Here is a 25,635-nt window from a genome sequence, read left to right on the forward strand (position 1 = left end):
GGGGGACGGTGCTCAGCTGGTTTTCGTCCTTTCTAGCCGGCCGCCGGCAAACGGTCTGGGCCTCGCCAGATTCCGCCGTGATGCCGCCCCTGGGAGTTGGGGTCCCCCAGGGCTCTATCTTGAGCCCGACCCTCTTTAATATCTTCATGACCACTTTGGCGGCGTTGGCGGAGTCGTTTGGGGCCCGGATCGTATCCTATGCAGACGACACCCAGCTCCTCTTCTCGTGCAAGAGAGGAGAAGACTTTGATGGGGAGAGTATCCGGGATTGCCTTGGGGCTGTGTTCCAATGGTTCCAACTGAACAGCCTCAAGTGCAATTCCGATAAGTCCGAGGTACTCTTCTTTGGGTGTGACATGTTCCCCCCCCACTTGTTCATCCCAAATGGCTAAGAACTTGGGGGTCAAGATGGACAAGGGGTTGACTATGAAGTCCCAGATCCTGGGGTTGTCGGGCACCTGCTTCGGCCTCCTTAGGATGCTGCGGAGGTTTCTTCCCCTCTTATCGGAGGAGCACAGGAAGCTGACTGTGCAGGCCCTGATAGGCTCTAGGCTAGATTATTCTAACGTTCTGTACCTGGGCCTGCCAGAGTACCTGCTACAGCGGCTCCAAGTTGTTCAGAATGCGGCGGCGAGAGCGATTTTTGGCCTGAACAGACGTGCTAGAGCAGCGGGCTTGCTGCAGACCCTACATTGGCTCCCAATCCGCAAGCGGATTGCTTTTAAGGCTTTGACCTTGACATACAAGGCCCTCCATGCGACGGGAGCTAAGTACCTCCAAAAGAGACTTGCCTTCTACCGGCCGGCTCGTTCTCTGAGGTCAGAATCCCTGTTTTTAGCGACTGTCCCACGAGTGAAGAGAGCGCGCCTGGGAGGTCGCTCCTTTGGACTACTGGCGCCACAGCTGTGGAACTCTCTGCCTCTTATACTTCGGGGAGCCACCAGCTTACTAGCTTTTAGAAAAGGCCTCAAAACCTGGTTGTTCACCCAGTAGGCCTTTTGCTTGTTCTGTTCTTTTTTTCTGTGATATTTTCTCTTTTAATGTGTTATGTTAGTATACTGAGCCCTCCTTTTTAAAAGCGCCGGGACACTCTTTTTGAGTAGCCGTGCGCTCTACAAAAGCCATTATAACATAACAGTATGCATCTGTTGGCATTAGGGCTGCACAGTTGCACACGCCCACCCGCCTACCTTTATCTGTTCCAGTATTATCTTAATTAGATACATATCCCATGGACATCACTATTTTTTATACAGCTCAATCACTTCCCTAAAGGCGAAAAACAATCTGGGGATGGAGCCGATGACCATGCGCAGTATCATCCAAAGGAGGAATCACCTATCCAGTGACTTCCAAAGACTTTTCTACAAACAAACTGCAAACATCCGGGCCCAACACGAGGTGGCAATCTATGCATAGTGTGCTAATCTGCAGCTCTACATGCCAAGAACAGATGCATACTGGTAAGTAGCATTTTCCTTTCCGTACCTGGGAGTGCTCGTCTTTTCCCTAGTGGTAGTACGTTTTGCAAGATTTCATGAGTTTCTCCCTCACGGACGATGCACTCACCCAGACAGAGTTCGGCAGCTATGGTGAAGAAAGGGAAACATATATATACTTTCAAAATTGACTGCTCGTCCAATAGCGTTGTGATCAAGGCCCATGGGCAGGCCGAAACGTTATGCTGGCAGGTTGCGACAAAATGGAATAAACTATTTTTCACCTGCAAATTCTTGGGTCGGCTCTCGTTCCTTTCTCCGGCGGTGTCCTTGTGTATGGTGGATTGCTGGAGGACCGAATTTGTGCGATATATATATATATATATATATATATATATATATATATATATATATATATATATATATATATATATATATATATATATATATATATATATATATATATATATATATTTTTTATCCAATTAAAGCTCTGCAGCCGCCGCACTCCGCTATGACCCCTCCTCTGTCAACGGCGGTCCGTACCGGGCAACGAGCCCAATCAATTACCAAACAATCACACTCACGTCCTTTGGATGTAGGTACAGTGCGAAGTACGGACACAAATAGCGTGTTCCAAAGTTTCTTTAATCAGCAATGACAAACAGAAACAATGTCTCTCCGACACGTTTCGGGGCTCCTCCCCTTGGTCATGAGTAGTTGAAAAAAGTGATAGGTGCAAACATAATATAGTTTCAATCACATGGTGTGCTTACGACAATAAACATAAAGAAAATACTACCGCGTTCAACAACGCGGAAATAATAATATCAACAGGGAACAGTATAATTGTCATACCAAATTGAATGTGATCATGGGAGCAATACATTACATTGGTGCTTTTCTAGAATGCAATTTATATCATTTGAACATTCTAACTTGAAAAACAATCGGGTCATAAAATAAAAATAAATGACAGACTTGGATTCCATGTACATGAAGGAAATCGGTCTCTTAAACTGATTTCCTTCATGTACATGGAATGTTTCTGTTTGTCATTGCTGATTAAAGAAACTTTGGAACACGCTATTTGTGTCCGTACTTCGCACTGTACCTACATCCAAAGGACGTGAGTGTGATTGTTTGGTAATTGATTGGGCTCGCTGCCCGGTACGGACCGCTGTTGACCGCGTAGGGGTCATAGCGGAGTGCGGCTGCTGCTGCGCTTTAATTGGATTTTATGATTTGACCCAACCCATGGATTTCTGTAAACACAAGGGTGTTTTTCTGCACACAAGCCGCGAAAAACTTGGACTGATTGACACAGGAACGAGAAGAGTGCGCTGAACACCAGCAGTTACCCTTTGGGATTCATACAAAATCCGTAAACAGATAAACAACGCTTCTCACTTCAGATTACGTGAAAGGAAAAGCGGAGCGTGATTATACGGCGCATACAAAGGTCAACACGCACCAAATCAGCTAAAGTAAATGGCAGCAGAAAGGAGAGAAAAATGGGCAAAAGCAGCCAACGACATGTTCCAGGACTGCGGTAAAGTTACAACTACATCAGGCACGGTGACCAAGGGGAGGAGCCCCGAAACGCGTCGGAGAGACATTGTTTCTGTTTGTCATTGCTGATTAAAGAAACTTTGGAACACGCTATTTGTGTCCGTACTTCGCACTGTACCTACATCCAAAGGACGTGAGTGTGATTGTTTGGTGTTATATATATATATATATATCAAACAACCGATAATGCTTAATATAAGCGTCTTTCAAAAAAGGATTCTTTTTGGGCACACTATTTCCATAGCGGTTTCTATACGTGGCTCTGCATTTTAGCCTAGAAAATGGTCTTGGAAGGAACTGATGTCAGGGGAGGTTTTATTTGGACACTTAACAATGTCGCATCCGGTGGACGAAGTATTCATTTAGTCGCTCGATGCCCTCTGCTGACATGCAGAGGTACTGCTGTAGAAAACTTTTCAGATCTAGTCTGACTCCTGGGGTTAATTCTAAGGTAAAAAATCTGTAGCTAGATCTAGTCTCTACCAGAAAAGGTGTTCCTGAAGGTGTGAGAAAGTGCCATCTTTCTTGTATGGTATGCCCCCACTTTTTGCTGAATTGCTGATGTGCTTTGACTGAGTGTACCCTGGGCTCCTACCAATCATTTGCCCAGGGCCTGTGTCCCTTCCCTAAAAACTGTGTTGAAACTAAAACCCAATTGGCATCTCTGGCCACATGTCAGCCCCTGGTAAATGGTACCCTAGGTACCCAGGGCGTTGTGACCAGAGAAGACCCCTAAGGGCTGCAACACTTATTGTGCCACCATTAGGGGCCCTAAACCCTAACACACACACACACACACACACTGTCCTGGTGCAGAACTAAACAAAGAGTCGACATGGCACACATCCCTGTGTGCCAAGCCCCCAAACCCACTGTCCTGGCATACATCAGTCACCCCTCTAGCTGTGGGCACAGGTGTATGAGCCCTGTGCCCCTACAGTACCCAGGGCCATTCCTGGACACTGTAAGTGCAGTGATGCCATTAGGCGTATATGGTGCTGGGAGGTCGTCATTACGAACTCCACAGCACCATAATGGCTACTCTGAAGACTGACCAGGTTGATATCAAACTTCTCAGCACAACAAATGCACTACAGAGGGCATCTTAGAGATGCACCCTGAAAGAAGATCAAGAAGAAGACCCGCAGTGCAGCTGCTAACAAAAGGATGACACCAACTGACTTGGCACCAGCCCTACAGGTCTGTCGATCCTTGAACCTGCTCAATCCTGGCGACTCCTGCGAGCAGCAACCTTGAAAACCATGGAGGACCTGCCTGCCTTGACCTTCTGAAAGACTGGGACTCCCATGAGCAGTGGTTCTGCTCAAACAGCAATATCCCTGGTGCCAGCCAGGAACCGCGACTCCATCACACTCTGCACCCGACAAGTCCGGCCCGTGCCTGAGTGACCCAAGACCATGAGGACGTCCCCACAGCGACTAGGACCTGAAGTCCAGTACCCAAAGACTCTCCTCGCCGAACCAGATGACATCTGCAGCCTCGCAACCAGGGACACCTCCAACACGACCAGCTGAGGGGAAGATTTCCCGACGTCAAAAGATACCCCTGCACCTGGCGCCCCACGGCCCCCTGTGCCCAACTCCTGGGTGCCTACCTATCCTACAAGACCCCAACTTCCCTCTAGAAGTGTTGGTCGCCCATGAAGAATCTCCGTCCCCGAGCCTGCAGCCTTTTTCTACTTTCCAAGATCTCCTTTGATTAACATTGAACGCCCGACGGCTCAAAAGCACCCTGCACCCAGCCGCCCGAATGCCCCTGGCAGTGCAACCTTTGCCCTATTCTAATTCCCCATTTGCCCTGAGCAAGTGACCAGTACCTCTCCTGCCACAGCCACATGGCCTGCTAGCCAGGAGCCACCAACCAAAGGCCCCCTGCCTCTCATTGGATAACATTGGGCCTAACTACCTCTGCACCCGGCTACCCCTGTCCCGCTGAGGGTGTACCAACTGTATCTACCTGACCCTGGGAGACTCCCGAGTATATACCCAGAACCTTAACTCTGCCAGTACTTACCTAAAAGCTAATAACTCACTTTTCTTCCATAGGGTAACATTGACTGGTTTCACCCAGAATTTCTTGTGTGTGGAGTTTTGGAACTTTAAAATATTCACCTAAAATCAGCCGAACAGCGAATTCCGACTTACTCACCTGTTATCAGGAGAGACCTCAGTGCTGCATCTTTTAGCCCAGCACAAAGTTTGAAAAGTAATTTTAACCGTACTTACCAGTAACCTGAATATTCTTCCATAGGAAACCATTGACTGTTTTTCTGTGAAATTTCTTCTGTCGATTTTTGCAAACTACAAATATTCTTTAAAAATCGTACCATCTACTTAAATGTAATTGCTTACCTGTTTTAGATAGATATCCCAGTGCTGAACCAAGGAGCCCAGTACTGGATTACAAAAGTAACGTGAACCTACTTTACCTGCAACTTGAATTTCCTTCCATAGGATAACATTGGTAATTTCAACTGAAAAAGTTTGTCAACTTTTAAAATACAGTAATATTCCTTAAAAATCACTACTATAACCAAAACGCTTTTGCTTAACTGTTTCCAGCTCATGTCCCAGGACTGAATCCAGTCCTGTGGTTAGAAAAGTAATCTACAAAGTAATTAATTGCATTTAACTGAAAATTCCCATCGAGCTCAATGTTGCATTGTGTTTGAAATTGTGTTGCCTACTGCAACAAACTGTAACTATTGTATTCAAAGAGACTATTGCCTATTTGAAAAGTATTTAACTGAAGTAATCTATGCTGAGAAAGTATATTTTGATACCTTGGTGGTTCTAAAAATAAAATAGCTATATCTTTTGATTCAAAACAATTGGCCTAGAGTTCAGTTCTTGAGTGTATGAAACCTTTTGCTGACTGAGTGTGTACAACAAATGCTTTGACTGTCCTCTGGTACTGCCTTACTGCTCAACCAAGCTACCACTTTGGAGAGTAAAGCTATATCTAGTTTTAGCCTCTGCCATACCTCTGGAGACTGTGGACTCTGTGCACACTGTACCTTACTTTGGTTCAGTATATACAGAGCCACTTTCTTACAGAAGGTAAGTAGCTTATTTATTTTTTCCAGTGTGATACGACATCCCCTTCTAAAACTACAGGGTTTAAGCCTTGAAGGGACTGCCACAAACAAATGTCTGTGATAGAACCCCATGAGTTGTGCCTCTGGTGTTTTGAGGCTTGACACAAAGTCCTGTGAGGAGGATGCCCTTATGAATCTGAAGGCGATCTTAGAATGCAAAGTGAAGCTGTACATCACCATACACTGACAGAAGTCCCACTCCTGTTCAAAACCGAGGGTGTGAACCCGTTTCCACTCTGGGGGCCATTCCTTTGCCTGGTCCTTGTCACAGTCTAAGTCTTCCAGTAAATTAAAAGCGGACGCACAAGCCCAACTGGGAGTCCTCACAGTCCTGCCACTTTCTGCCTGAGAAGTTACAAGGATTACCTTTCAGTTTCGCTCATAGTCCTACAATGAGGAGCTTATTCTGCAGCTGTTCCTGATGCACCTCAAGTTTCTGTGATGTCACTACAGATTGGGATCCTTATGCCATTTTGCAAATCTTTGACACTCTCTTGCTCCTTCCAGCGTTCTTTTGGGCTCAAAGAATTTACCGGGGCCTCCTATCTGATTACCTCTGGCTGGTCTGCCATTCTGCCCCCCTGAACCCATTCCTGGTTCCACTCTGTTGCCGGAGCCCTTTCCAACTCCTAGACGGAAATCCATTCTTATCTTCTTGACAGACACCAGCCCGAACGGCTCTGGTGAAAAAACCTGTTCCCAAAGTCCTTCCTGACTCTGAACTAATTATCTTTGCCTCCTACCAAGGACTCGTCCTGTCACCTTTTCCCAGTCCAATCCAAATTGAATATAATCATGCCCTTCCTTGGAACCGCACCACTGCACTAAACTTTTCAATACCAACTCCGATCAAACATTAGAGATAATGAGGGTAATTCCAGATATTGTGGTGGCAATTTCTGTATGGACTAGCAGGTTGCAAGTGGGTTGGACACTGACTCAGACAATGGGTTCTGTTCTTCCCCTCGACTATTAACGGTGAGAGGGCCTCCTTTGGCGTGGTAGTGCGAAGGACATCAGAGGTATTGGATTTACAACTGCCCTCTATGGAAGTCAAAACTAACATACTGGTAGTGTTTTTTCCATCCTAGACAAACTTCATCTGAATCTTTACTCCCAATTATTGAGGGCCCGAGTGACAACTTTGAGGGAACCTGGTTTAAGCCTTTCTAGGAAGCTGGCACTGTATATACTAAACCAATGTAAGGTATAGTGTGCACAGAGTCCAAGGGATCCCCAAAGGCTTACAGAGGTAAAAGTAAATAATACACTATTTGTGGTAGTATGGGCGAGAGCAGTAAGGCTTTTTCAGAGGGTAGTGTTTAGCATTTATAGTACACACTGAGGCAAGAAATTATGTCACACACTCAGACCGAACTCGTACTAATTGTTTGTATAAAAAATATTTCTTTGTTGTATTTTTATTTTTAGAACCAAGCAGGACTTGGTACAGGTAAATGTGGTTGTACTTTTGAAGACAGATTGTTAAAAAACGAGCTGGATTAATAATTACTTTTCTTACAGGTTTGTAAAAATATGCAAATACAGTTGTGATTACTTTTGAGAACTTTTCAGGATTACTTTTTCTACTCGGTGTGATATCCCTAGAGATCACTCTGGGACTTTTCCTGGATAAAAGGTAAGTAAGTCAGTTTTTCTCAAAACACAGTTTCTTTGGTTTTTATACAATTTTTAACTCCACACAACTTTTTCCACAGAAAACCAGTCAGTGCAGTTCTATGGAAGGAAATCAGGTTATTGGTTTAAAGGTGAGTAAACATTCTTGGGAGTTGTTTCTGGAGTTAGAACCAGGGTTCCCCCATGGTCCGGTATGCCCTCAAAGAGAACCCTCAGGTGCAAAGTGCTTAGGCCCAATGGTATCCATTGGGGAATAGCGGGCCTCCGGTTGGTGGCTGCTTACAGGCATGCCACTTGGATATTGGAGCAAAGCTCCTAGGGTTAGGTCAGGGCAAAGGGGGATCTGAGTTAGCACACAGGGGGCACCCACAGGGTCGGCCGGGTGTACGGTGCTACATTGGCGTTGGGTGCCCTATTTGTTTAATTGGGTATTCTCCGGTCACTACAAACACTGCAGCCTCAGGCATGGAAATCTTCTGGAGGCGACCACTGGTTGGAGAGGTAAGTTGGGATGTTGGGACACCATTGGTTAGGCCACCCAAGGCTGTGGGGCCTCGGGTGCAGGGGTGTCTTTTGGCATCAGGTTTTCCTTATTGGCTCCGGTCGCGGTTAGGGGGATCCTCCAAATAGGGGTTGCAGGCGTCGTTGGGTAACTTAAGGGACGTCTGGTATCACCGGATCCCAGGTCAGGATCGCTGGGGAGACCTCCTCGTGATGTTGGGCCACTCGAACTCGGGCCGTGAGCCTCGGGTGCTCTGTGGTGCAGACTCACAGATTTGGCCGGTGCCAGAGTCTGTTTGTGAGCAAAATTGGAGCTCACAGGAGACCATCTTGTTAGGGAAAACAGGGCAGGTGCTCTGGGTTTTGTGGGGCTCTGGTTGCAGGACACACCTTGATTCTGCTGAAGCAGGTCGAAGTTGGGACAGATAAGTTGGGGCCAAGTCAGTTGGTGTCCTCGTTCCTTCAGCACGGCTCTTCGGTCCTTCTTTTTCTTTTTTGTCTGAGAAGGCAGGGTTCAGGGTTGCCCCTAAATACAAAATTTTGGATAGTTTCAGGTAAGTACAGGTTGGGACCAATGGGTCCCTTCCTTGGGGTGGGGTACACCACCTATTATGCCACCCTCCAGTGGGAGGGGGTCATAAGCCTCTCTTCGGTTGGCTGGATCCCCCATCTTCAAATTGGCAGACTGAGAGTTGTGCTTTGCCTCGCCTCCTCGAACATGAGGAGTGGGGTTGACAATGTCTAAGAATGGACCTAGACACTGTATGGGTATAGGGCTCATGCACTTGTACCCTCACCAGTGGTATAGGTCACCCAGCTAGAGGGGTGGCTTAAATATGCCACAGGCAGTGGATTGTAGGCATGGCACACAGGAATGTATGCCATGTCGAGTCTTCACTTTGCTCTGCACCAAAACACACACAGCCCGCAGTGGCAGTGTGTGTGTGTGTTGAGGTACGGGGCCTCTAAGGGAGGCACAATTTCCCTGGTCACAGTGCCCGTGGTACCCATGGTACCTTTTACAAGGGACTTACATGTGGCGAGAGTTGCCAATAAGGTTTGCAACTGTACAGTTTTAGGGAAAGAAAATGGGCACTGGGTACCTGGTTGGCAGGAACCCAATGGGCACTTAGTCAAAGAGCATCCACATCAGGCAAAAAGTGGGGGGCAACCATGCAAAAAAAGGGCTTTCCTACAGGCCGCCTTCTCATCCATCAGTAAACACCTAAATGTTAGGTTGTTCAGGCTTCCTCCAGTAGGATGAACCCCAGTTGGAGAGTTATTTTGCCTTTTCTAGAGCTAGTCTAACCTGGAGGAGATTCAAGAGGTGAGGAATCTGATGGTAGATAGAATATCCACCAAAAAGATTGTTACTGTTAAGTTACTCATTATTTTCTAAATTTTATTCTGTAAGTGATAGTTATGTAGTGACCTTTAATATTCAGCTTCCCAGTAGTTGTGAGTTTGCTTTCCACATTAATGCACATACTGTTATTAGCTATATTAAAAATATCTTATTTTGCAGGGGCAGAGCTGCCTGGTAGACAAGGGGCACCTGGCTTTACCCGGTCACCTTCTCCATCAGTGAGAGCCCAGGATGCTATGCAGCAAAGGCCGAGCATTTTCCAGGGAATGAACGGCAAGAGTGTGATCACGCCACTGGACCCTGCAGCGCAGCTTCGCATCATGTAAGTGATTGTCTTTTTAATCTGGCCGAGGCTTTGTTGACTCTTGCATTGAAATTTGTACATATTATCCACTTAACACATTTTTCTCGAGTGCGCTGGGGTACGCAAGATGAGAACGTGATGATACAGTATCAAGGCTGGATTTGGCATAATTTCACAGTAACTTTGGCATTTGTTGCATAAGGTTAATTGTTAGCATTTTTTTGTGAAAAAGTGGATATTGTATATCAGCACCACAGATATTCTCAAATGTTTATCCTTTTGGTGTTTTTGTTTTGTGGATTTCTATAGAAGAACAATAATCTGCCTATATTTGGAATACCTCTGTAATTATTGGATCTGATAGAGACTACTAGCCGCAGATTATTTCACATAGAATTATCCCCAGGCATGAAACTGGATCCGGAAACTTTTTTGCCACAGCATCCCTGCGCGCCGAAGGCAGGGCGACATCACGCGATTCTGCCCAGGCGTCGTCCGCGCACGTGACGTCGGCGAGGTCACAAAAGACCTGTCCCGGCGCACCTATGTCAGTTTTTTCCGTTTCCGCGTGCAACGCCGGTCCGTGCTACGGGCCTGTTTCTGGCCCTTTTTTTCTCCATTCTTTTGGTGGAACGGTGTGCTAATGCCTTCGGGCTTCAAAACTTGTACGTTTTGTGGCTGTCTTATGTCGCGACTGACCGCACCTCATTTGTATGTGGTGTTTGGGGGAGGAACACGGCACTACCAACTGCGAGGCCTGTCCACAGTTGGAGCCAAAGTCGCGGCGGGAGCGCCGCATAAAACTTCTTTCGGCGCATCTCTCCAGGTCGATGTCCTCCCCTCGGTCTGCCTTGGCAGAAGGCTTCAGGTTCGGCCGTGGTCGTTGTCCTCGCCCTTCTCCGATGTCCGTGAGTGTCGTTCCCCGGTGGGTAAGTGTCGCAGTTTGTCCCCGGGGGCTAGGTTCCAGCTTACTGGGGATATGAACTCTCAGCGGGTGATGTGGCCCCGCGTGTCGTCCTATCAACCGTTCCCCGGTGTGGGGGAGTTGAGAGTCCAAATGGAGACAAACACAGCGGCTTTGCAGGCCTCGCTGGCGTCTTCCCCTTCTGGGGCGTTGGTGGATGCCTCGCCTTGCGCAGGGCCCTCTTTGGCGCCGCTGGTGGCTCCGCCGGTCTGCGCCGCACCCGGCGCCGACTGGTTCGGATCCAAGCTTGGAGAGTGTGGCTCTGTTGGGGTGCGGCTCCACTGGGGCACCTCCTTCAGGCCACTGTGTCTCTGCCGCGCCACAAACACCTGCGGGAGTCCCTGTGGTGTCGCGAGAGGTCGCCGGGGCTCAGGTCGCATGCCTGAGCCCCTTGACAGAGTGGTCCTGTCTAGTGCCGAGGTGAGGCCGCTATTGCGCCGGCAGCAGCTGGACCGTGCGTAACCACAGGTGTCTGTGAACCCTCCTCGCCCGCTCCGGGTCGAAGCCGGGTAAGGACCCCTCGCCCCTCTCTGGGCCCCTCTCATCGTCCCCCGCAGGCGGTTGCCTCGACGGGGGGGGGGGGGGGGGGGGGAGTCGGAGGTGGACTCGTCCCTGGCACCGCCTCATGGGTTGCCGAGCGATCTACGCCTCATTCTGGGCCGCGGTTGACAGAGGACGCTCCTACTCCGGAGGCAGCCTAAATTTTGGTGTCCTCCTCCCGGGGGACGGGTCACCATGTGGTGTCTTTTTCGCTGGCTTCGAAGGGCTGCTCTCCGCCCTTCCTGAGGTAAAGGTGTTAATTGGAAGAGTGGCAGGTCCCTCATTCGTCTGCCCCTTCTGACTTCCAGGTCTGTCCCTTGCCCACCCCGCTTGGCCTCTGGGACGGCCGCCTTAGTTTGCAGCCGTCGCCCACGGAGGAGCTGATTTCCCCGCGGCAGGGCCCTACAGAGGCGGGTGCGGCCTTCGCTCACGTGGTGTCCACGGCTGTGGGCATCCTGCGTATGGGTGACCCAGTCGCTCACTTTCCGGCGGACCATCTACTGGAGGTCCTCCACCATGGCTCTGGTGGGTGGGAACTATTGCTTCCATTTGAAGGTTTAATCCTTTCTTCCTTGACGGGGGCTTGGAGGCGTCCTGCCTCAGGGGATCCGGTGCCTCAGCATCTTCTGCACCGGCATCTCCCGGCGCCGCGTTACCCGGCATGCCTTTCCCTCCACCCTTCTGCCTCCAGTGCTCTTTTGCGGACTGCTTTTCCCTCCCTGCCGCCACTGCTGACTCCCCCGTCCCGAGAGGCCTGCTGGCTGGACTCTTGGGGGTGCAATATGTTCACCTCGACCACCGCTGCCCTGCGGACCCTAAACACTTTGTGTGCTAGCTCGGGCCTCCTCCTGTTTGTTGGACTCTGCTGAGTCTCTGGGTTCTGCAGTGTCCCAGGAGGGTGCTCAGGTGGACTTACGGCATCATGCGTTGGATGGCCGGGAGCTGGTGGCGTTTCTTCTCCACTCCGCCCTGGATATTTCAGAGGTGTTAGGCTGGGCCAAGGCTTCCTCGACCGGTCTCCATCGCCATGCTTGGCTTCGGGATGGAGTATTCCTAGAGAGTGTTTATAAGCGACTCATTGATCTTCCGTTTGATGGGAGTATATTGTTCCATGCCCTGGCCAACTCCGCCATCCAGAGGCTCCTGGCAGGGCTCCGTCCTCCTCCTCCGCCTTATCATCCTCCTCCTCCGTCCCCTCCTCAGTGATTTCTGAGTCGGGTTGAGTCTGGGCCTTCTTAGGCCAGTTGTACTGATTGTGGAGTGCGTTTTCTGGCCATTGCGTCCTTTTTGGGCCTTTGGCATTGTTGGCTGCTGGACGGCCTTTTTGTTGATTGTGTTGGAATTATTGCGCAGATTTGGCCCTGGATTAGGCCTTCTGCTTTATTGGGCTGCTTGTCAAGCCTTTCGCGGGGGTGTTTTCTTCACTGTGGCTCTTTTGTTTGTACCTCTGCTGCGGATGTTCTTCCACAGAGGGTTCCCATGGTTGGGGTTTATAATACCCTAGGTCATATGGCTTGCGCACTGCTGGAGGGTTCTGGTCACTTTCGGGTGCCTGTTCTCCATGGCGGTTGTGTAGGTTGCTTTGCTCCTTGAGGTTGTGTGCGACCTCTCGTAGTGGTGGCCTGGGCATCTCCTCCTTTCCCCGCTCTTGTCCTGAGGTCTGGGACACTTCTGTGCTCTCCCTTGCCAGGCGCTGCCTATTCGTCTTTCCTAGGGCCTCGGGCTGTTCTTCTTTTCTTCTTCTTCCTGCTTCTGGCTGCTTGACTGCCGGCGCTGTTCTGGCTAGCAGGCTGGAGTGAGTTCGCCTTCTTTTCCCTCGTTTCCTTGGGCCCTCTAGGCTACTTCTTCTTCCGCTTCCTGTCTTGATATTGGGTGGAAGCTATGTTGCCTTGTGGGTGAGTGGGGTGCTTTGGCCTCTCCGCCCATGCCCTTGGTTCCTCTGCTGTGAGGGCACGAGCCTCTTTGGCCTTCTTTTCCATCCTACATCCCCTTGGGGTCGGTAGGGTTCTGCTTGTGAGGTTTCCCCATACCTAGCAGGGACGAGGTTCTTCCTGGTCCACAGATCTGAAAGAAACAGGTTAGTATTAGATTCCTTACCTTAGAATATCCCCAGGCATCAGACTGGATCCGGAACATTTTTCGTAGCAGTACCCCTGCGCGTTGGTAGGCGTAGTCTGCGGCTCCGTGTCCGTCGTTGGTGCCGAGATGACGTCGTTGGAGTACTTAGACGCCGCCCTCGCGTGTGACGTCAGTTCTTCTTTTTTCCGCGCCAGCAAGAGCAGGTCCTGCGAAAGTGGTACCCTTTAGTCACTTTTTGACTAAACTTTTTCGATCCTTTTTGGATCCGTTTCCAGTCTACGACTCCATCGGTGCCAGTAGGGATGCCTTATGCCGACTGCAGCCGACTGCAACCGACTGATGTCGGTTACTGACCCCCATCACCGGTGCCTACATTGCCTGGGGCCTGACCACAATGACAAGCCGTGCCCCGACTGTCGGGCCTTGACGTCGTAGGCTAGGTGGGAGCGGTCCCGTAAGCGCCTCGAGCTCCGGCAGTCGGCCCGTGCCGCTCAAGGTCCCGGTCCGGAAGGTGGTCGAGGGACCGGTCGCGGGGCCAGAGTCATCACAGCTCGGCGAGTCAACACCACTCGTCTGGCTCCAAGTACTCAGGTAAGAGGCACAAGAAGTCGAAGAGGTGACATCGCTCTTCTGACTCCCCCTGACGCTCACGCAACGCAGCAGCGGGTTCGGGTGACACTGCCCATGCGGAGCCGCAGGCGTCGCGTCCTGCTCCATACCCGCCGGTCCCTGGGCAGAACACAACGCCGGAGGAGATAGACGCCTTCCTCATGGCCGTGAGGCCGCTCTCTCCTCGGTCTGGTTCCGCGGCGCCTTCGGGCCAAGCAACCCCGACTAGGAGCCCAAGCGGGCCGGGTCCTTCGGCCCCGGCGCCGTCGAGTGCTTAGGCCCCGGCGACTTGGGTCCCGGCGCCGCAGGGCCCCACTGGATCCGGATCCGGGTCGCCACTGGTCGACCTTACGACCCCGCCGGCGTCAGCCCTTAGGGTGTCATCCTCTGCGTCGTCCCTGCACGACGCCATCCCCGGTCCACCCCTTGGTCCGGATCCGGCGTGGGAGCGGCGTCACTCGACGCCGCATTCGACGCCGGCCGAAGAGGAATTCTTCGGAGATCTGGGTCCATCCTTTAGCCCTGAATTTCAGGACATGGACGACGAGGGAGACTGGGGGGGGTCTGAGGACCCCCTGGCACATGAGTGCCAGTCATATTAGGACTGGACACAGGAACTAGGGGAAGCCAGTGGCCTGGATACATCCCCAGCAGACACTGGTTTTGTCTCCCCTCCTACCGTGGCTACGGAGGAGGGGACTGCTTATACTGTGATGCTGATGAGGGCAGCCAAGGCCTTGGCTCTTGAGCTCCCCGTCGCAACAGTGAGGTCTAAAATCCTCACAGAGGTCCTTAAACCGCAGGTAAGCTCCCCAGAGCCTCTACTGCCGTTTAATGAGGCTCTCACAGATGTCCTGTTGGGCACTTGGTCCAGGCCCACTACAGGTCCCCCTGTAGATAGGAGCGTCGCAAGGCGCCACCCACCCCACCCCACCCCCGAGAGCCTGGTTATCCAGGCCTTTACTTCCCAATCCGCATTCCCGACTGCACCACCGGATCGGGAATCCAAGAGGTATGAACAGTTCGGAAAGAAGATGGTTCTCCTCCCTTAGTTTGGGGTTGCGGTCGGTCAACACTGCGTGCCTCTTGGTCCGTTACACCCACTCTTTGTGGGATACGGTTGCGGCCGTGCTGCCAGAGTGCCCGGAGAGAGCCTGGCCGAAACTCGCTCGAGCCCTCGTGGAGGGAAGAGACGCAGCGTGGTACTCTATACGATGTGGACTGGACTGGACTGGATACCACGGACTCGCGATTTCCATGTCTGTGCCGGTTCTCTGCCACGCCTGTCTGAGGTCCGCCAACTTTTCGGCCGATGTCCAAAACACCCTTATGGACATGCCGTTCGATGGCAACCACCTCTTCGGTGGCAACGCAGATCATGCGCTGGAACGGTTCAAGGACTCCAGCACTACGGCCAAGTCCTTGGGCCTGTTGGCCCCGCGTCCGCAGTCTTCTGCCCAGCGCTCCTTTCGTGGCCACGGAAGGGGTGCTCCCACACGTCCTGCCAGCCACGGGGCGCAGACTAACATTCAGCGCGGTGGCGGACGTGGTTACCGTCGCGGCGGTAACAGGGGCGCGGCCAGTCCACATCCACCCCCGCAGCATCGAGCTTTCAGGCCCATTTAACGCCAGTGGGGGGCAGGGTTCGCCATCACCACCTCCACTGGCGCACCATCACATCGGACAGGTGGGTGCTGCAAATCGTCCGAGGGGGCCACCTCCAGACTACGGCTGACCTCCTGTACCTGCTGGGGTTCTCCATCAATGTGCCGAAGTCGCACCTGTATCCCTCTCAGAAGGCGACCTCTCAGAAGCTCCTCTTCATCGGAGCGTTTCTAGACTTGGCTCAGTTTCGGGTTTATCCTCCCAAACAGCAGGTTTGGGATATTCAGGCTCTGATTCCGATCTTTCAGCCGTTATCCCGAGTCTCAGTCAGGTTGACCCTGCGGCTTCTGGGACGATGGCCTCCTGCATCCTTCTGGTGCATCACGCCAGGTGGCGGATGCGGGCTCGGCGGTGGGACCTAAAGTTTCACTGGGCCCAGCATCAGGGCAACTTGTCCGACCATGTCTTGATCTCGGAGGGAACTGCAAGACCGTTGCAGTGGTGGCTCACGGACTGCGATTGGGTCAGCAGCAGATCCCTTTCCCTACCCCAACCGGAGCACGTAGTTGTGACTGACTCGTCCCTCCAGGGCTGGGGGGGCCACATGGGAGAGGCGGAGGTCAGAGACCTCTGGTCTCCGGCGGAGTCCCGGCTCCACATCAACCTTCTGGAGCTACGGGCGATCCGGCTTGCACTGAAAGCATTCCTCCCCTCTGTCCGGAGGAGTGTAGTGCAGGTGTTCACGGACAACACCACCGCCACATGGGTGAATCGAGGAAGATGGAGACCTGAAAGCAGAGGGGACAATGTTCACAGTCACTAGCCAGTGACCGGAGTGGAACCAGGAAGGAAGCAGATGATGTCGTCGCGATCAGGTGAAGGGTGGACGCTTGACTCTGCAGCCACGTGAACCAGGAGGTGTCTTCGACGACCAGGATGGAGGCACGAGCTGTCCCACGCAGTCTCTCGCTGTCGGCGGTGTCAGTTCCGGAATCGGAGTCAACAGGCCTTGGCAAAGGCAACCCAAGCGGTGAGTGAAGATGGCGTCTGGTGCGGACCAGGGGGGTCCGGGGTGCTTCTCTTTTGGAAGGAAGCAAGGGTCAGTCTGGAGCAACCAGACCAGCTGTGTAGATTTCAAGGATCGTCGTCTAGGAGGCCACTAGCCAGCCGGCAAGTGACCAGACAACGCGTCGAGCAGCAATCAAGCAAAAGGGCCCCACGCAGATCGCGTGGATGCTGGAGGGCTGGTCTTTGGTGCAGGAGCTGCTCGGGGCTAGGGCTTCTCAATCCCCAAAGCACTTTCTCGAGGGTGCCTCAGAGGTCGTGCTGGAGTTGAAGTGCAGTTTCTCCAAGATGGGCGGTCCCACGTGTCTCGTCGCACCCACGGATCTCAGCTGTGCTGCAGATGTGGGTTGAGGTCGGAGAGGTCTGGAAGTTCGGGTCTCGTCGGGCTCTGAAGTCTGGTTCCACCAGGAAGGACAACAAAGTGAACCGCTAGGACGCTTGATGGTGCCTGCGGATGCAGGGTGGTCACTCCTTGGCCACAAAGGAGATTTTCTTCAGTCTTCTGTGGAGCAGAACGTCGAAGTCCAGAGTTTCTTCGTAGTAGTTTCAATTCAGGATAATCTAATTTGGAATGGGACCAGCTCCTACCTTTATTCTGCTAAAGGGGGCTGTACTAGTGACTAGGTCCCTCCCATGGGTGGGACCAGGAAGGGGGGTGGTTACACCCCCTATCCTTTGTCCGGTTTCGCTCCAGAGCAGGGGCTGGAGTGCCCCAGCAACTGGTTTGAACCGGGGTATGCACAGGGACACCTTGTGTGCCCCAGGCATGTCTCATTCCTTTCAGCCCTGCCTATCTGGATACACAAAGTCCTGTCTGGGGTGGTGCTAGCACCTCCCCAGGCAGGAAATCCTTTGTCCAGGCCTCCGTTGCTGAAAGGACTCCCAGCAGCAGGAGGTCAGACTTGTGTATGTGGCAGAAGCATCCATTTTGTGATGCTGAGGCTCGGGTTAACTTTAACCGGGGTTCGAGTTACATACATGTCTTATCCCTCTAGAAGGGTGGAATGCTACCCCCGTCACCAGAACTGGCAAGGCTGTAGTATTCCAAAGCGTATGACACCTTACACGACATGTTTTGATAATGCTATGCCAAAGTTAGCAATAACCGCGAGGATTATAATGCACTTAAGAGTATATGGTATAGTGTTATCATGGAACAGCTATAAGGACTTGATTCCGAAAGCTGCAGACAGGCTCAGCTCATGCTAGAGCACCATCTCACATAATTCCAAGCACTCTGCCTTCAGGATTGATAAGGCCTGCCATAGGAGTGACTTATAGGAGTATATGTGTCCATTTTGGGGTTAGATATAGGTATACTATATCTACAGCAAAGGGTGATTACACCACCTTGCCCCCGCTGTGTTACCAGCCAGTTGTGTCAAATAGTAATGCCAGGCCAGGGGTGGCACAATACGTGCTGCAGCCCCTGGTAGGCCTTGGATGCACCTATGCCCTGGGTACCTAGGGTACACTGTACAGGGGCTCACAAGGTGATCCAGGTTCCAATTGGTATGTACCTAGAGTACATGGAATCCATTTAAACAGAGAGAGCAGAGGGCCTGGGGTCCTGAATAGTAGGGCCCCAGGTCAACTAAGTCGAAAACCAGTTAAACACCAGGCAAAAAGTTGAGGGTAACCATAGTCCGATATCCACCTTCCTATAGCCTCTTTCAGCAGTGGGGAGAGCCTTGGTTAGATCTATTCGCCACAGAAGAGAACGCGCAATGTCATCAGTTCTGCGCGTTGGAATGTCCAAGGCGGCACTCGCTCGGAGACGCTTTTCGTCTCGAGTGGAGCTGCGGTCTGTTGTACGCCTTTCCACCCATACCACTTCTACCCAGAGTGATGAAGAAGATCAGGCGCGACCAGGCCCAAGTCATCCTTGTGGCTCCGGACTGGGCACGAAGATACTGGTATCTCGAGCTACTCAGCATGTCTGTCGATCCCCCAATTCGTCTGCCTCTTCGGGAGGACCTTCTGTCGCAGCAGCAGGGGACGGTCCTCCACGCGAACCTGTCCAGTCTCCTCTTACATGCATGTAGATTGAGCGGCTGCAGTTATGGCCATTTGACTTGCCTCCTGAAGTCTGTAATGTGATTCTGGCAGCCAGGCGTCCCTCCTCAAAATCTGTATATGCCTGCAGGTGGAACAAATTTGTGGCATGGTGCACTGCAAAGGCTGTAGATCCCCTTTCTGCCCCTCTTTCAGAGGTTCTCCTCTTTTTTCTTTCTCTTGCCCAGCATGGCTCTGCTCTGGGCACTCTAAAGGGCTACCTTTCTGCCATTTCCGCCTTCTTAAGGCTCCCTGATCAGCCCTCTTTGTTCAAGTACCCAGTTGTAAATAGCTTTTTGAAGGGCATTGTAGGAGAGTAGGGTCTGCAATCCTATGATCACCCAGATTTTTTGCTTTTGTTTCACTGGTTTACGACTTTCTCTGGCTGTGGGCCTGCCAATCAGACCCACAGCCTGGCTGTTCTCTTTCTAAATTACCTCATGTACCCTAGGTGCATCTACCAATTGGTACTGGGCCACCTTATCAGACCCTGTAACTCAGGGCATAGGTGTACCCAGGGCTGCCAGGGGCTGCAGCATGTATTATGCCACCCCTGGCTGACCTCCTAAATTTGACACAACTGGCTGCATGACAGCTGGGGCAAAGTCGTGTAATCACCCTTTGCTGTAGGTGTAGTATACCTATACCTAACCCTAAAATGGACCCACAGATTCCTATCAGTCACTCCTATGGCAGGCCTTGACAATCCTGAAGGCAGAGTGCTTGGAATCGTGTGAGATGGTGCTCTGGCATGAGCTGAGCCTGTCTGCAGCTTGCGGAACCAAGTCCTAATAGCTGTTCCATGATATCGCATACCATATACTCTTAAGTGCATTATAATCCTCGCGGTTAAATGCTAACTTTGGTATTGCTTTATCAAAACATGTCGAGTAAGGTGTCATACGAATTGGAATACTAACCCCTCGCCAATTCTGGCGACGGGGTTAGCATTCCACCCTTCTAGAGGGACACGACATGTATGTAACTGTGAACCCCGGTTAAAGTTAACTGAAGCCTCAGCTCCACAAAATGGATGCTGCCACCACAGACACGAGTCTGACCCCCTGCAGCTGGGAGTCCTTCCAGTGAGGGGAGCCTGGACAAAGGGTTTCCTGTCAGGGGCGGTGCTAGCACCGTCCCAGACATGGTTTTGTGTATCCTGGGTAGGCAGGGCTTTACAGGAAGGTGACTGCTGAGTGGCACCCCGGTGCTCACTACGCATAGGCCGGTCTGAACCAGTTCCAGGGGCACACCAGCCCCTGGCCTGGGGAAGTCCGGCATGGCTGAGGGGTGTAACCACCCCCCACCTAGTCCCACCCATAGGCAGGACCTAGTCACCGGGTCAGCCCCCTTTTTTAGTATAAAGATAGGAGCGGGCCCCCTGTTCAAATTAGATCATCTTTGGAATCAAGATACCACTTTCTTCGAAAGGATTTCACGATTTCTTCTTCAAGATTCTCCCTTGTGGCTAAGGAGTAGTCACCCTGCATCAAGCGGGCACCATCCTAAAGAACACTGCGGTCTGCTGCAAGTCCTTCATCACGAATCCGACGACCCAGCTCGACGAGACCCGGCTTCCCTGGCACCTCTGACCTCTACTCACCTCTACAGCCAAGCTGAGAACCGTGAGTGCGACGAGACCTCGAGGGACCGACGATCGCCAAGACTGCACGACATCTTTACTGCAAGCCCACCGTGTCCTCCACTGGTGAGTGCTTTGGGGTCCGAGAAGCCCCGACCCTGCGCAGCTCCAGCACCCAAGGTCAGCCTCCCTGCATCTCCACGATCTGCGTGGGGCCCTTCTGCTGTTTGCTGTGCACCGCGTTGTTTGGCTACTAGCCGGCTGGCTTGTGGCCTTCTGAACGACGCCCAACGACTTCACGACTGCTGGTCTGGTTGCTCCAGGCTGGCCCTTGCTTCCTTCTTCAAGAGAGGCACCCCGGACCCTCCTGGTCCACCCCAGACGCCATTTTAGGTCCACCGCGTGGGCTTGAATTTGCCAAGGCTTTGTTGCCCAATCCTGGGTCCAGCGACGCCGACAGCTTCCAACTTCGTGGGACAGCTCGATCCTCCATCCTGGTCGCCGACAACGCCTCCTGGTCCGCGAGATCTTCGAGCTACAGCGTCACCCACTCACCTTGTCGAGGTGGCTACCATCCGGTGCCCTCCTGGTGCCCACTGACTACTGGCTAGTAGTCTCGAACTTGGTCCCCTCTGCTTTCAGGTGTCATCTATCTTCGAGATCCAGGCTTGGATCCAACTGAACTTTCTTCACTGGTCACCGGCCAGCATCTTTTCTTCCGGCTCCTGGTCCGTCTACGAGGATTCCCGACGTCTTTTCAGACCTATGCAGCTGCAGCCCCTGGGCTAGGTAACTTCGGCATTTCGGTGCCCCAGCATAGCCTCACTATCCAAGGGTCAGAATCTACTTTCGTTTTCTCCCTACCAGGTCGGGTTCGCCCGAGAACACTAACTTTCTAATTCCTAGCTACCATAGACTTTTGTCCGCATCTCGCGTGAGAGTGCACACACTGCACCCGAGTCCCCTAGGCCTCCTAGAAGTAATCTAACGATTCCCTAGTCAAGTCCTAGCGATTCCAAAAGCTATTAGTACTGTACTTACCTGCTAGGAATTTCGCATTCCACTTTCAGAGTATATGGTTCTCCGTGCCCCTCGGGCATTTGTATATACTGTGCTAACTTAAGTATTTTTGTAAGAGTCTTGGTTTGTGCTTAGTACCCTGTCCTCATAAAGAGTACAGGGCTGTTGTGATCTTTAAATAAATAACTGTTTATTTTCATAACACTTGTGTGGTGTCCTTTCACTTGGTATTCAAGGGGTATATGTGTGGTAAACAGCTGGCTTAACGCGCCCTCTCGAGTCTTTAGCCTTAGACTGCTCGTATCCACGCTACTAGGATAGCTGGTCTATAAGGTTGACTTACAACCAATCATCAATAAGGGTTGTTGGACTGATACATAGTGTTCACTAGAATAGTGACCACTGCATATCAGGCCACCTTCTCACAGGCATCACTCATATGTTTCCTCCTGTTCCTTTTGTGATGCCTCAGTGGGACTTGAACCTTGTTCTGACCTATCTGATGTGCGCTCCTTTCGAGCCACTTCATAACTGTCCTCTTCGTCTCCTTACTTTCAAGACTGCATTCCTAGTTGCCATCACCTCTGCCAGGAGAGTGAGTGAGCTCCAGGCTCTTTCCTCTAAACCTCCTTTCCTTTCTGTCCATCCGGACAAAGTTGTGTTGCGGACGCGACCCTATTTCCTGCCCAAGGTTGTCACAGCCTTCCACATCGGGCAGTCCATCACCTTGCCCACCTTCTTTCCGCCTCTGCATCCCTCGAAAGAGGAAGAGAGGCTCCACCGTCTGGACCCAAAACATGCGCTCTCATTCTATCTGGATCGCACACGCCAGTTCCGGGTGGATGACCAACTTTTTGTTGGGTAGGTGGACGCTAAGAAAGGTCGGGCGGTGCGCAAACGAACCATCTCTCGTTGGGTCTTCTTGTGCATCAAGGCGTGCTATTCTTTGGCTAAAAAGGACCCTCCTGTTGGGCTGAGGGCCCATTCCGCTCGGGCCACGGCGGCTACTACTGCCCTGGGTCGGGGAGTCCCCTTGCAAAACATCTGTCAGGCAGCTACGTGGGCCTCGCTGCACACGTTCGCAAGACACTACTGCCTGGACAGCCAAGTCCGGAGAGATGGCTTCTTTGGCTGTTACGTTCTCCAGGACTTACTGGTGTGATCATTGGTTTGCAGACCCACCACCGGGGTTGGTATTGCTGGCGTATCTATTCTAAGGAAAGGAATCTAATACTAACTGTGAGAAGTTGGCCTGATATATGATGCTCACTAGTTCTAGTGATCACCTTTTATCAGTCCAAACAACCCTTATGGTGATTGGTTGTAAGTCAACCTTATAGACCAGCTATCCTAATGGTAGCATGGACAAAGCAGTCTTAGGCTAAACTCCTTTGGCATGTGAAGCCAGCTGTTTTACCACATATAACCCCTTGAATACCAAGTGAAAGGACACCACACAGGTTGTTATGAAAATAAACAAGTATTTATTAACTAACATACTCCTCTGAACTCTTTATGAGATCAGAGGGATAAGCGCATGACAATCTCTTAGGAAAAATACGTTTAAGTTGCACAATTTACAATGGTGCCCTAGGGGCACGGCAAACCATATACTAAGTGGAATGTGAAAGTCGATAATAGGAATGGAGCTGTCCAAAGGCTGTAGGATCGTTGGGACCACGCTATACTAACTCTAGGTAGGTAAAAGGAGGCCCACGGAACGCGTGTGCAGAGTGTGAACTCACACGTGAGATGCGTAACAGTGTCTATGCATGTAGGAAGGTAGATACCGGACTATGGTTACCCCCAACTTTTTGCCTGGTGTTTTGCTGGTTTTCCGACTTAGTTGGCCTGGGACCCTGCCAATCAGGACTCCAGGCCTACTGCTCTCTCTCTAAAATGGATTCCATGTACCTTAGGTACATTTCCAATTGGTACTGAGCCACCTTATCAGACCCTGTAACTCAGGGCATAGGTGTACCCAGGGCCTACCAGGGGCTGAAGCATGTATTATGCCACCCCTGGATGGCCATCTAAATCTGACACAACTGGCTGCACGACAGCTGGGGCAAGGTGGTGTAATCACCCTTTGCTTTAGATATAGTATACCTATATCTAACCCTAAAAATGGACACACAGATTCCTATCAGTCACTCCTATGGCAGGCCTTGACAATCCTGAAGGCAGAGTGCTTGGAATTGTGTGAAATGGTGCTCTGGCATGAGCTGAGCCCGTTTGAAGCTTGCGGAACCAAGTCCTAATAGCTGTTCCATGATAACGCATACCATATACTCTTAAGTGCATTATAATCCTCGCGATTAAATGCTATCTTTGGTATTGCTTTATCAAAACATGTCGAGTAAGGTGTCATACGAATTGGAATACTAACCCCTCGCCAATTCTGGCGACGGGGTTAGCATTCCACCCTTCTAGACGGACACGACAGGTATGTAACTGTGAACCCCGGTTAAAGTTAACTGAAGCCTCAGCTCCACAAAATGGATGCTGCCACCACAGACACGAGTCTGACCTCCTGCTGCTGGGAGTCCTTCCAGCGAGGAGAGCTTGGACAAAGGGTTTCCTGTTAGGGGCGGTGCTAGCACCATCCCAGACAGGGTTTTGTGTATCCTGGGTAGGCAGGGCTTTACAGGAAGGTGACTGCAAGTGACACCCCGGTGCTCACTATGCATCTGCCGGCCAGAACCAGTTCCAGGGGCACACCAGCCCCTGAGCTGGGGAAAGTCCGGCATGGGAGAGGGGTGTAACCACCCCCCTTCCTGGTCCCACCCCTAGGGCAGGACCTAGTCGCGTACCCACCCCTTTCTTTAGGATAAAGGCAGGAGCGGGGACCCTTCCAAATTAGATCATCTTTGAATCAAGAAACTACTTTCTACGAAAGGAACTCTCGACTTCTTCTCAAGATTTCTCCCTTGTGGCTAAGGAGTAGTCACCCTGCATCCGCAGGCACCATCTAAGAACTCTGCGGTTTGCTGCACATCCTTCCTCAGGAATCCGACCGACCAGCACGACGAGACCCGGCTTCCCTGGCACCTCTGACCTCTACCTACCTCTACAGCTAAGCTGAGAACCGTAGGTGCGACGAGACCTCGAGGGACCGGCCATCATCAGAACTGCACGACTTCTATCCAGCATGACCGCCGAGGGATCCTCTGGTGAGTGCTTTGGGGTCCGAGAAGCCCCGACCCTGAGCAGCTCCAGCACCGAAGTCCAGCCTCCCAGCATCTCCACAATCTGCGTGGGGCCCTTCTGCTTTTTGCTGCTCACCGCGTTGTTTGGCTACTAGCCCGCTGGCTTGTGGCCTTCCTAACGACGCCCGACGACATCACCACAGCTGGTCTGGTTGCTCCAGACTGGCCCTTGCTCCCTTCCAAAAGAGGAGCACCCCGGACCCTCCTGGTCCACTCCAGACGCCATTTTGAGTCCACCGCGTGGGCTTCAATTTGCCAAGACTTGTTGCCCCAATCGTGGGTCCAGCGACGTCGACCGCTTCATCCACCGTGGGACAGCTCGCACCTCCATCCTGGTCGCCGACAACGCCTCCTGGTCCGTGAGACTGCAGAGCCCAGCGTCGCCCACTCACCTAGTCGAGGTGACTACCATCCGGTGCCCTCCTGGTGCCATCTGACTACTGGCTAGTGGTCACGAACTTGGTCCCCTCTGCTTTCAGGTGTCATCTATCTTCGATCCAGGCTTGGATCACTCGAACAATCTTCACTGGTCGCCTGCCAGCAACTTCTTTCTTCAGGCTCCTGGTTCGTCTACGAGGATTCCCGACGTCTTTTGAGACCTATGCAGCTGCAGCCCCTGGGCTAGGTAACTTCGGCATTTCGGTGCCCCCGCATAGCCTCACTATCCAAGGGTCAGGATCCACTGTCGTTTTCGATCTACCTAGTCGGGTTCGCCCGAGAACACGAACTTTGTGAAATCTAGCTACCATAGACTTTGTCCCGCATCCCGCGTGAGAGTGCACACTCTGCACCCGAGTCCCCTAGGCCTCCTACTAGTAAACTGAAGGTTCAGTAACGTAGTCCTAGCGATTCCAAAGCCTATTAGTACAGTACTTACCTGCTAGTAATTTCGCATTCCACTTTTAGAGTATATGGTTTTTTTGCCCCTAGGGCATTTGTGTAAATTGTGCAACTTAAAGTATTTTCATT

General features: G+C 51.7%; 1 protein-coding gene across 20 annotated transcripts in view; it reads left to right on the top strand.

The window, feature by feature from the left end:
• The window catches only part of NCOR1 (nuclear receptor corepressor 1), a 1,907,529-nt gene that overhangs the window by 1,669,753 nt on the left and 212,141 nt on the right, over positions 1 to 25,635 (top strand). For all 20 annotated transcript variants that reach the window (XM_086955042.1, XM_086955041.1, XM_086955040.1 and 17 more), the window contains one exon: positions 9,794 to 9,956. In XM_086955042.1, coding sequence (XP_086811168.1) covers positions 9,794 to 9,956 — 163 coding nt within the window. The remainder of the gene's footprint in view (positions 1 to 9,793; positions 9,957 to 25,635) is intronic.

This window comes from Lissotriton vulgaris, chromosome 2_1, assembly GCF_964263255.1.
Source record: "Lissotriton vulgaris chromosome 2_1, aLisVul1.2, whole genome shotgun sequence".
Taxonomy (NCBI): domain Eukaryota; kingdom Metazoa; phylum Chordata; class Amphibia; order Caudata; family Salamandridae; genus Lissotriton; species Lissotriton vulgaris.